This window comes from Pangasianodon hypophthalmus, chromosome 2, assembly GCF_027358585.1.
Source record: "Pangasianodon hypophthalmus isolate fPanHyp1 chromosome 2, fPanHyp1.pri, whole genome shotgun sequence".
Classification (NCBI taxonomy): Eukaryota; Metazoa; Chordata; class Actinopteri; order Siluriformes; family Pangasiidae; genus Pangasianodon; species Pangasianodon hypophthalmus.
In genome coordinates, this window is record NC_069711.1 from 16,331,482 (window position 1) to 16,344,274 (window position 12,793).

The window sequence follows — 12,793 nt, forward strand, 5'->3', positions numbered from 1 at the left end:
ACAATTCAGCCTGTTAACTACAAGTGCTACTATCTATCAGATTCTACAATTTTTGTGAAATATTACACAAAGAAACACACTTGCACTTTGGAGTTATAAAGAAACACCTTTTCCTTTATTTGGTTTTTAAATTGTATACAAGTTGAAACTAAATCATCCAAATGTGATTTTGATCTGACACAGCTGAGTCAGAGACTACCTTAAAAAAATGACAAAGGTTATACACGTCAATCAAGACAGCTAGACAGAGCAGAGCAGCCTGGATTTCCACCAAACATTATCAGAGTCATGAAAAAAGATAGGAGAATGAATTGAATCATACACACATCAGCAAATGTCATGTAATTATGTGCTCTGATGACAAATCAATACTGAAACCCAAACAAGCCTCCGGGGTCCCTACCATTTCATTGTACTTTTCTAATTATTTTTATAGTTTCACACCAAACTATGCTAAGATCATGTTTCATATCAACAAAAAAAAATAGCATCAAAGACTATTGCAAAATCCCTGAAAAGTAAAAGATAGATGACTGGTGATGAAATATGACTCACATAAGTTTCCTGACTTACTGGTATTACTTCTCTTCCTCCCACAACTGATAATTTCCCATTCATTATATATAACCTCATTCTGACTGGAAGGAAAAAAAATAAAATACTGGTGAAGATAGTTTTCAACACTAGCAAACACTGGGGAGTATAGTATATGGTTTACAAGGCAACCAATTCAAACATGATAAAACACAACGATCAAGTTATACAGGATTGGCAAATATAAAATGAGCAGAAAATCAGAGAGAAATAAAAGATACAGTATTTGGTAATTATTGCAAATTCAGTAAAGGAGCTCCGGCTAGCGGCTGTATGATTTCGTTTTTGCGTTGGCTTCCCAGACATGGGTTAAGATGCATGTTCTAATTTGCAATACCCATGAGGGTTCACCAGCAATTTTCTATTTTTCTTTATCTAAGTTTAGGCTTAACATTCCTCTGGGGACCTGTCTGCATTTTTCATAATACAACAACCTTTACATACAAGAAATATTCTGCTTAGGTTGCTATATACCAGGTACATGCAAAAGGTGACATCCTAAGACAGATGAACCAGTTTGTTTTACTAAATTCTCTCGCATATTCAAGAACCACCCAATTTTATTTCCAAAATTTATTTAAAGAGCAAGGTCTGGTTATCCATAGTAGTTAGAGAATAATGGTGAAAGAAGAGACATAAAATTACTCAATTTAAAACCATTTACTGTTGAGCTTCACAGCCGCTATAATTAGAGGCATTGTCATTCTAATTAAAATGATTTTTATGTCTTTGCATGTCAAAAGGACACGTACACACAAGTAACCATCAATAACACTATGCAAACCCACTTAAACCAGACAGCAGTTAAAAGCAGTAACCCTTTCAGAATGGGGGTGGGGGACTTCAGATATCACTGTTATTCTTGCAGATGGCCTAGACAGTTTCTTCCGAAGCTTATTATAAATATGGGAACATATAAACTGATTTAATATGACAAACAAAACTAAGCACAAATAAAGGAAAAGGGGCATCAAAACAAAGAGCTCAGAATCTAAGTTATGTGGCAAATATGCCTGTAATGGGTCTAAGTGGGCACAGTGATCTTCCTGGCCAGCAGCACCAGTAGCGCAAGTTCTACACTGCCTTCAGCCTTTTCGAGTGCTTCAGCTGCCTCATGAGACGAGAACCCCGCTGCTTGTATCCTCTGGATGTGCTCTGCAGGGTATTGTCCCGATAACGCTAATGGGGAAGGCTGGATGGAGTCTGCAAGAGGGGGAAGAGCCAACCCAGGACTTTGTGTCGATGGATAAGAGGATTCTACAGGCACAAGGTTGGAATTGTCTGCTGAGGAGCCAACTGCTACAGACAAGGGCTGCTGCTGAGATGGTTCAGCTGGAGGTGCTTCCTCTGGAGGTGCTTCCTCTGGAGGTGCTTCCTCTGGAGGTGCTTCCTCTGGAGGTGCTTCCTCCAACATAAGGCCTTCCCCATTTTCATCCACCTGATTTCCTTCAGGGAACTCTGTCATATCTTCCTCAATGCTAATATTTGCAAACCCCTTAGTCTGATTGCCTTCTTGATTTTGAGAGCTTACCGTCAGTCCTTCAAAGGTACCATCCTCTTCTAGAACATCACATTCAGATTTGGCAAACATTGGTTTGTTGGCTGTGGCAGTGTGAGATGATGAAATAACATTTGGGTTGACACCTGCATAATCCTTTTCTGTTGGATTATGGTCCACCTCATCAGTGTCTGGTCTTGGGGTGGTGGTATGAGTGGCAGATAGAGGGCTCCAGGCACGAGCCTGAGCATTACTGTTGGACATCAGAAGCTTGTGAAGTTCCTTCAGGGCTTGAGCCAGAGAGGGGATACTGTCGTTCTCTGACTGGTCCCTTTCCGAAGTCATTTCACTCTTTGAAACAAGCCTAGTTTCCATATTCTTCTCAAATTCTGAGTGGACAAGAGGGTCTTTAGATGAACTAGATGGACCTGGAAGGTTGTGGTGATTCATTAACTCTGAAGGTTGATCTGTTTGAGCATTTACAACATCTTTCATTATGTTGCCTGGTTCTTTTTCTTGGAGGTTATCAGGAATGTGAACACTGATTATATTTGGATCAACAGAATCTGCCATGTCTACTTCCTGAAGGCAAACATCATTCAGGGAACCAGTCTGGGAATCAGGTTCTTCTGTTTTTTGTAAGGTAATGCCTCCCCCTTCATCTGAATCTGCCACAGACTTTCTACAAACTACAAATTTAGTCCCTTTATTGTCATTTGACACAGTACTAGAAAATGGTTCCTGAGCAGGGAGAATGGGTGATGCTGCTGACTGAGGTTGGATACCATCAACCTGCCCATTGGGAGGATTTTGAGGAGATTCTTCCATTTTTAAGGGCAGGGATGAGGCAGACATTGGGTGGTGTTCAGTCATGCCCTGGGTGTCAGATGAATGTGATTCTGTTTCTCCCTGGATTTGAGATGGACAGAATGATGCCTCTGATGGCAGGCTCTGGCTAATGGAGGCTGGAGCAGACTTTGAGCGGTCTAGTGTAAAACTTCGACTAGGACTAGTGGCAGATGAGGAGGTGGTTGGTGTATGAACATATCTGTGAAGCGGGAGTGGTGGGGACTGTGGTGAGGTAGTTTTTCCATCTGCAGTTTCTAGCAAGGAAGGTAAGACAGTGATTATGTCTACATGAGTTATATACATTTGATTACAACACTGTAAAAGCATGCAATAGAGTTAACATACATAGCAACCCATGCATGGAATTGTAAACAGGCATGTGTTAAATTTTATTTAATTACACTCAGCACTCAAGGGGTCTTGCACATGCCATGTGTAGAATATTGTCTTGAAAATAATCAGCAAAATGGCCAGCACATTACTCTAATTCACTGATCTTAAGTTCACTTTACATGAACCATCAAAGTTCATACCTTGCTATCGTAATTTTCTGGACTGTTCAGAACATTGCATATAAAATTTAAATTGATGGAAATATTCTGTGTGTTTGTCAGAGACAGAAAGAAACAGCCAGCATTAAAATAAAACTAAATTCTTTGGTTTTTTTTTTAAACAACGACCCTGATTTCACTTTATCTCTATACCTTTATTAACTTTGTTGTTTCAAACTCTCTATTCAAAGCTAATATAAACCAGTGTCATACAACAAAATATTATGACCGACTTGTTCAACTGATTTGAAAATGTATTTGCTAATATTTAAATAAAAATAATACTTTGTATGTTGGCAGTGAGTAATTGTGTAAATCACACTGATGGTAGAAAGGTATTTATAAGTATTTGGAAAGTAAGGCTGCTACAAATATTTCCATAAATTCATGTATGCAGTGAAAACAAGACTACTTTGGCGAGTACTGTGTTAAATCTCTCCCTTAGCAATCAGGGTGTTTATGAGAATCTGCATGTAATATTTCAATAATGAACAGCCGTGTGTGGCTGTTGTACCTGTGTAGGCAGGGCCCTGTTCAGCTGTCTGTCCAATGCATCAGTGTTGTCCTGCACATGGTTAGAGCACACACCACACACAGCATGCAACAGGAGGCAGAAAATTAGGAACCACACACATCCAGAGACAGAAAGGAGTTTGAGAGGTAAAGGGAGAAAAAGTATGTTGAATAAAATCTCGTAATGTGTTTGTACAGTGTGACCCCAAGTGGCTTTCACGCAGTCCTTTTCATGGTGAACATGTTATAGTGGTTACAATTTCATCTCAAAATCATCTAAAATGTTTTAATTGAGACAGTGATTACACAAACATGCAACAGACTATTAATGTCATGTTATGATGCCAATATAAAACTGAGGAAGCATATCTACACAAGTTCAAATTTCTTTTTGCCTTTTGCCATTTTTCCACTGAGATTCTGTCAGGATAGCTCAGGTTTTAGTAATAGCATCGTGGGGGAAAAAATATTCTCTCACACTGTACATCACTTGGTGAGCTGGACACATTACTAGTGCTGCACAGCAAACAATCCAAAACATGCTTCATAAATCACCATAAACCAAGCCATTCCCTGGATAAACCTAATAAATAAACCTGAATACTATTTTACGTTGGTCTTATATATACGTCTTTATATTCTTAGGTTTGCGCATGTAAATGTCCCTCTTTCAATTCGGACCACAGGTTTACAGTAGATAATGAGACAATTATCATGTGCTTGTTTTTATGAATGTTGCCAATAATTCTGGACAGCACTGTATAATGCACTCAACCTTTAAATAAACTCTTACTATAAACAAATATTAAATGTTAAAACCAATCCCTAAAAAAATTTAATCCCATGAAATAAACAAATACGCTGCCTTCAGTTGTTTCACATGATCAACAAAAAGTGTAATATTCCTCTTTTTAAACCGATGCACTCTTCTCTGACAGATATACTGCAGCTACCTGTACTCTGTATCCATGTAAAGCCCATTAACCAGTCTACTTCAGTGTACAGGATTCTAGATGGTATCTCTATGCATGCAGCTTACCGCTGTCCTGTACAGATCTTTGTAATGCCTCTGCAAGCTCTCGGTCTGCAATCTCCTCTGGTCGGGTGTCCTCACGCACTTCTGGCCCATAAGCCAGTCTGGCACAGTCAGGCAGCTCACCCTCAGGAAGGAAGCGTGTCTCTGTCCCCGTTGTCCCGATCAGCAGGACACTCTTCTTAAGGTCAATAGAGCACTGAAAAAAGCATCCAGACAGAAAAACATACGGCATGACAGTAAACAAGTTACTAACCTTAAAAGGTTGTATTCCAGGTGGAATAAAAACGGCAGATTCTAAAATTGTGTGGATTAAGATGTCATACTGACAATAACATTGTGAGGCAGGAACCATTTCAGGGGTGCATTTATTGGAGATATCACAGTCAATTTTAGTTTCTGCTATTAGGGTGGAAATAATAATGAATGTTCCTGAAGACCAAACATAAGCTTCACAGAGTGTCTAGCCCTATTACCCAGATTTAATTATCTGACAGTTATTTATCTAAACAGTTACTGAAATTTCTTTAAGTTAGAGCATGTCTGTGATTTGTTTTTTGTTTGTTTGTTTGTTTTTTACATTAATGGCAAGTGAAGAACATCAGAAAGCATGTAGGTCTCCTTCAGGATAGCTCGTGAACTTCATTTTTAGTTCCACAAAAGGTTCTGGAACCTCGGTGGGAAAGTCACCCATGTAGGAGTCAAAAATAAGTAACCTAAATAACAGTGATTATGTGCAAAAACAGTAACAACGAAAAGAGAAATGTGATCATTTTAAAGAACCTAAAGTCAACACATTGTATACATAAACTCTGTTTATTGGATTGAGTGCAAAGTAAGTAGCACTTTGGTCCCCCTTTAATTAGATTCCTGAGTGTGAAAGCAGACCTGGTGTCTTTTCAGCATGTCAAGGCCTAGCAACATGTCCATAGGCTGATCTTCCAAAATGGAGAAGGAACAAGGCAGGAAGTCCCCTTCAATCTGTACCTGAGCTGGAGCACACAAGAACACAAAATCCAAAATAAACCTTAATGCACACCTTAATGAAAAATATACAAAATATACAAAACATAAAGACAGGCAGGACAGAATGCAGTGTACAAACAGTACACTGAAAATAATTCTGCTTACTTACACCAAAAAAAAAAAAAAAAAAAAAAAAAGCTCCAATGTTCATGTTTCTTTGTAGTAAAAGTATCTCAGTAGAACATTTTGAAGGAAAAACTGAAAAAACTGGCTGTTAAATGTTCTGATCACATATTAACAGGTTTAGAAGGATTTTTTTTTTTTTATTTGGGACATTTTATGCCACAAGCATGTTTGTGACATTGTTTAAATCCAAATCTTACTCTTGTACATGCAAATATGTTTATGACAGAAAAAGAGGCGGGTTCTTTCTGGCATTATAATCTTCACAGCAACATGAAGAACCTGGACCTACTTCAGAAAACATCCTGTAACAACAGGTTTACACATCTCTTGAACCTAAGCCATACCCAAATGTACTCTGCCAATGATCTTCTGCGTGCCCACACCCTTAGCAATCCCTGCCCAGCGCCGGTCTACCAGACGCATGATGTTGCAGCGCTCTGCACAGGCTTGACTCATGATGGTCATTTGGGCTCCTGACATGAGAAAGAGAACGTGTTTAGTTACAGTCTTACAATATGTTAGTGACCCTGTAAAGCAAAGCACAGTAATATGGTATATACATTTACCGTAGCAAGTAGTGATTTGATTAAACAGTAGATGCAAGGAATTAACCCTACACTCACACTAACAAGCAACAAAGTGACTTTTTTATGTAGGTATGTGACCTGTGTAGTTCTTACCTACATGTTTATGTGTTTTGTCTACTACTGTCATGTTAGAGCTTGACAAAAACATGTCCAAAAGCGACAAACTTTAAGCAACATGAGTGACTTGTTTCTTGGCAGGGTGAAAGCAGGGTTCAGGATTCATCATCCTTCATTATGGATAAAAGATCACTAATTTACCTGAGTCAACAAAGGCTTTCACAGGGTGTCCATTAACCTTGCAGTTGATGTAGAGCATAACCACCTGTCCAAAACTCTCAGGTGCCTCTTCCATAGCAATGGTCATGTTTTCTTCAATATTATGTTGCCTGAGAACATACAATTAGCGTCACGCTTTACCTAGGGCTGACTGACCATGTCTACATACACACACAGACATACTCACACCATAACTAGCCATTTCATAAATGTGTATTTTGATCCATGAAACAAACCAGTCTAATTCCATTCAAGACACAGCATGTACTTTAACTAAACTACAATTAGGCAGTTTAGGATGTTTATCTTATAGCACTGGAAAGGTTTACAACACATTATGAGTTTATACACTAGAGCTCAACACACACACACCCAAACCCCATGTTGTACCTGATGTCCTCCTCGATCTTGGCCTGAGCCTCCAGGTCAAAGGGGTCAGAAGTGAGAAGTCTGATTCTCTCCTGCTCTCTTTTGGCTCGATCCTGCTGCTGCTCCTGCAGCACTTTCGTGAAGCGCTCTGAGAGAGACAAAGTGAAAAATGTCACAAACAGTCAAAAATAAGGCAACATTCACTGACCGCAATGACTAAAGCTGTCATCTTCTCTCTGTAATCATCTGTACTCACCGAGGTCACCGCTCAACAGGGCCTCAGCCAGGGGCGGGTTACGTTCCTTCAGCAGCGACAGCTCATGTGGATTGGCGAGCAACATATCGCGTAACAGGGCAGGATTGTCCAGTCCCTGAGGAGAAGAGGCAGCATGGGGTGTTTGGGCAGCCCTAGGATTTTGAGCCTGTGTGGTGGAACGATGGTTCGAGGAAGTGCCGGGAACTGAGATGGAGCTAAAATCGATGCGGGGAAGCCCTGGGGGAAAAAATGATTCCAAAAGCCATGTCTAATGCTGTCTTCATGTGCTATCAGGATTATAGTCATTACAAGTTGCCACCATGAAAATTGCACATTGTCTCTTCACCTGTAATTACTAGTGGAAGCTCCTGAAATAATTTTGATACTTTCTGACTAACCTTTCATCATGGCATAAGAAAGGACAGTTTCAGTCATCAACAGTAGTTCACTCATTTGGGAATATTACTTTCTGTAGTCACTATTTAACACATAGACATGATTGAGTTTCCATCCGTTACTGCTGTTTGCATTTTTTACATTTTTACAAAAGAAAAAAGGTAAAAAGATAAAAATAAATCAGCCTAGCTAACTAATATTTACAGTCTAATTTAATGCAAAGACATTAGTAATTGTGAAATGACTTTTGCAAATGTGAAAGAAAACTGGTCAAAAAGTACACTGAACACAGCATAAAACTTAAAATGAAACCTCCACTCTGAAACACATCAAATATGTTTCTAATAATATATTTGTATTGTGCTTTGCGGTTCTAGTGCTGATAAGTTGGTTGGTGCTGTATTTTAGTTATTTTAGTGTTTTTAGTTATTCCTGTGAGAAGTTAGCGGTGATCTGCCGGGCTGACATGAGGACCCTGCATGAGGACCCTGCTAGAGCAGCTACGGTGGTGTTTAATATAGAAGAAACAATCTCAAAAATAGGGAATAATGGTCATGTTTCACCGTTAGTGCCTAGAAACAATGAGCAAGAGCTTCTTTTCTTTCTTACCATGTTCTAGTGACGTTCAGCATTGGAGAAATCCAACATTAGAATCAAAGACTTAACATAGCATAACATAGCTGTGCTGAGTTACAGCAGAGGCTCGGCTAGTGAGCGATCCACAAGATGAGGAGTATGATGGCATGGATGGCGGTGTTAGCATGAAAGCTGAAGCTTTAGAGCCTGATCTGTTTGAGTGGATGAGGAGGTGATGAGGAGGTGATGAGGAAGTGGGAGAGACTACTCATTAAAGCTCTGCTGCATTGCTGTCTTTACATAAATCTGAAGTGAAAGATAATTACTTAATTTTGTTACAAAATAAATCTAGGATGCCACTGGAGATGGCAATACACAAGTCTTTCAGGCGGATTTTCCCTTTAATTTCTCCATTAATAACACATTTCAGCAGAAAGCCCAACATGTTTGGAGAGCTGAAGTGCAGACTGGAGGTGTACCTGGGAAGGACGGCTGAGGCGCTGGCCTTCTCTCAGCCTGTCTCAACACCACCACATCTCCATCCTTCAGGCCGTAATTCCCCAGGGCTCGGGTGAGGTCTCTCAGAGGCTGCTCTACATGAGAGATCTACAGGAAAAAAAACAAAACAAAAAAAACAACGCCTTTAAGGTTAGATATTTCCTCAAGCAGGACACAGCAGCCACAGCAAACCGAAAGTAAACAGCAGACCGCTAAGAGTCTCACTAAAACACACACAGTTTCTCTCTCTGTTTTAACAGCACGCTTTGGCTCGGGTCTCAGACTAACATTTACTCTGTCAGAGACCTTTAAAAAAAAAAAAAAAAGAAAAAAAAAAAAAAAGAAAAAGCACTCACTTGTTTACTGTTTGTTTGTAAACAACGCGCCTGTTATCGAGGTTAGCGACGTTACTAGCTCAACTGGTTAACCAGGGCACCAGGCTAACTAGCATGCTGCCTTAATGTCACACCCAGCCAAGCACAGCAACACAAATTTCACATTTTCTCTTCAGTTTTTTAAAAACTGTAACCTTTTAAGTAGGCTTTAACCCTGAGTTAGCGACTTTAGCACTATTAATAGCCCGGCACGCCGGTTCCCTGATGTGTGCTAACTGCTACAGTTACAAACTATCCAGTCAAAGCTAGCTGCGCTGCTAAACCGCTACCTTTACTGACTGTACAATGATTTATTTCTTTTTTACGCGGTTTACCTGAATCTCTCCTGCGGGTATTCCTGATTCGAGTTCACAAAGAGCCAAAAAATCCCTGAGTTCAAGCTCTGGAGAGACTTCGAGGGCGAAGGTGGTCTCACCGCGGTCCCTCAGAGCGCAGAACACCGTCAGCAGCATCGCTAATAACAGCAGCAGCAGCACAGCCCCGGGACACGAGCGTGCTGATTCAGCGCCTCTCTCTCTCTCTCACACACACACACTCTCACTCTCACACACACACTCTCACACACACTCTCTCTCTCTCACACTCTTCACTTTCACGCCGCTTTACACTTAGCTTCTCACGCAGCACACACTGTGTATGGACACAAACAGCGGTGTAGTTTACTTCAGAAGCCGTTTTCCACACACTCACAGAATCCACCTGCTTTCCGTGTGAACACCGTCAACTCAACTGAACCGCGATATAGTGCGCGACTTCACGCAGCGCTGTGGAAGCGCGCTGATCTACAGGCCATACGATATCACATGATGTCTGTTCGGATCACTTGTAAATCAGAGCTGCGCAGTGCATAGCGTTGCTAACGTGGTCGTGAAACCGGAAGTAAAATATCACGCGCGAGCACTAAAACGCCAAAACACGAGCCGTTAACTCACAGCTTTAGATCAGCTTATTTAATTTCCATTCATCTATCATCATACTCTCACTTCTGCAAAATAAACCTGTGTGGAATGAGAATTAAGAATGTAGACTATATAGATTTTAAGTGTACAGTATATTATATTAGTATTTACACATTTCCCAAGAGTTATAAACATGTGTTTACATAAAAACTAAAATATATCCAGTTATTACTAACTTTATGCTATTACATGCTATTATATCATAATTATTTAAATCAGTAAAGCAAAGCAAGGCAAACTTGCAAATGTTGCAACTATATACATTTTCAGTATATATTAAATTATTTACGCATTTTCAGAATGTATACATATAGTTACATTTAAAAAACAAACTAAAATATATATCCTATATATTTAAACTAAATATATATGCTATTACATGCTATTATATCATAATTATTTATAACAGTAAAGCAAAGCAAGGCAAACGTGCAAGAATGTTGACTATATACATTTAAAATTACACACACACACACACACACACACACACACACACACACACATATATATATATAATGTTTACATATGTACTAATTAAATTAAAACACATTGCAAATACAATTATGTGCATTATGTATCAATTAAGTATAAAGCCAGAATTGACAGTGAAAAGGTTTTGATTTTCTGAATGTGATATCAATACTTTTCTAACTTGTGTATTCAATCTTTCCCTTTCTAAATGGCTCCAGCTTCTTCTGTCTGCCCTGAACAGCTTTTGTATTCAGTTGTAGCCCCTCATCTTTACACAGCTGTAACTCTGCCAGATGCCACAGCCTTCTTCAAATCAGGGTCATGACAAAACCTCCTTTCACATGACTTATGATATTTCTGTTGAATTATGTTTCGGGTTATCATATTGTAGGATGCACCCACATTTCATTTTGAACATTTTGGAATGTTATTAATTTTTTTTCCCTAGAAGAATTATAGTAAAATATAGGTAAAATATAAGTGCATGCGGAGTACAAACTTTTGTACTCAGCTGTACATTGTCTTAGAAATTAAGCAAATATGTAAACTATTATTTAACTCAGGTTTCACACAAAGAACAGATAAAACGGTAACTTTTTTACTGCTCGTTACGTTGAGAACTTAACATTAGTCTATTTATCATTTGTTTGCATTCAATTCCGAGTTAAAATCCAGTGCTAAATCGTCCACAAGATGGCGCAATCCTCCACCTTTTCAGCTGAAGTACAACCAAGGCTTAGGAAGTAGTCGGCTACTGAAATGTGAAAATGTAGGCCTCCTGAAATATGAGTATATCAGCTCAGGTGAACTGGGCCATGTTTATGTAAAGAAACTATTCCAATTATACACTATGTATGGCTTTTACATGTGTTTCATATTAAGCCATGTTGAAGAAAGTATAATTTAAATAAAAATTCTTAAGCCCCACAGCTATTTCAGTGTCAGATAGTTTTCAGTAAAAATATACAACCTGTACAGCTGGACAGTAAAACTGGTTATTGTGAACAAATGAAAACAGTTTATTACTTGTAGGATTTTAAATAAAAATAGCAAATACAACACTAATTTGCATCCTTCATATGCAGTTTTTACAACTGCACATCTGAGTGCATGTGTGAATTTGTATAGGCTTGTGTGTGTGTGTGTGTGTGTGTGTGTGTGTATTTTTATGGGTGTTCCATTTATGACCATGGCTCATACATGCTTGACTTCTCAGTCATTCAGTAATATCTTACAAATGCGAACAGGAGCCATCAATATATCTGCTTAAAGCTCTATTTATTTATCAGCCACTAAAATATTTTCTTTAACACATTTTCTTTTAGTGAAACTAAACTATAAGGGCAGCACGGTGGCACAATGAGCATTAATGCTGCCTCACAGCTCCAGGGTCCCCGGTTCGTTAATGAGCTCAGGTTACTGTCTGTGTGGAATTTTGCATGTTCTCCCTGTGTTCATGTGGGTTTCCTCTGGGTTCTCTGGTTCCCCCCTCCCAAAAACATGCAGCTAAGTGAGCTGGTTGTGCTAAACTGCCCCTAGGTGTGAATGTGTGTATGCATATGCATGGTGCCCTGAAATGGACTGGTGTGCCATCTGGGGTGAATTCTCCTGCTTGACTCAGGGCTGCCAGCAGATTGGCTCCAGGTTCTCCATGATTCTGACCAGGATAAAGCATATATTATGGGGTTAATTTGTTACCTTATCAACTTTAGCATGAGAAGTAAAAGTAAATAATGGAAACGTGTAACCAGGCATGCCAGGTGACTCACTATGCAGTTTTCTGTACCAGTCTCCAGTACCACTCCAACCTTAGCAACCTC

The 12,793-nt window shown here is 39.4% G+C and overlaps 1 protein-coding gene across 2 annotated transcripts; it reads right to left on the reverse strand.

Annotated features, from left to right (window-relative positions):
- Nucleotides 1-93: 93 nt before the first annotated feature.
- ddi2 (DNA-damage inducible protein 2) lies at nt 94-10,375 on the reverse strand. Of its 2 annotated transcripts, XM_026938137.3 has the most exons (10): nt 9,858-10,375; nt 9,130-9,256; nt 7,679-7,915; nt 7,444-7,570; nt 7,036-7,163; nt 6,535-6,663; nt 5,927-6,030; nt 5,045-5,237; nt 4,007-4,057; nt 3,057-3,195 (listed from the first exon to the last, which is right to left on the reverse strand). In XM_026938137.3, the coding sequence occupies exons 1-9, from the start codon at nt 9,993-9,995 to the stop codon at nt 4,047-4,049; spliced, it is 1,194 nt and encodes a 397-aa protein (XP_026793938.3). In that variant the 5' UTR covers nt 9,996-10,375; the 3' UTR covers nt 3,057-3,195; nt 4,007-4,046. The 2 variants fall into 2 exon arrangements, with proteins under 2 accessions (XP_026793857.3, XP_026793938.3); XM_026938056.3 differs by lacking the exon at nt 4,007-4,057 and having other exon boundaries at nt 94-3,195.
- Between the last annotated feature and the right edge of the window lie 2,418 nt (nt 10,376-12,793).

Bases quoted from the DNA above. Each gene is read 5' to 3' on its own strand.
- ddi2 (XM_026938056.3), bottom strand. From the start codon at position 9,995: ATGCTGCTGACGGTGTTCTGCGCTCTGAGGGACCGCGGTGAGACCACC. The intron at 6,664-7,035 runs GTAAATTAGTGA...TTCTCATGTCAG, and splicing joins GAAAGCCTTTGTTGACTCAG to GAGCCCAAATGACCATCATG. The intron at 5,238-5,926 runs GTCTGCTTTCAC...TGCTTTTTTCAG, and splicing joins ACATGCTGAAAAGACACCAG to TGCTCTATTGACCTTAAGAA.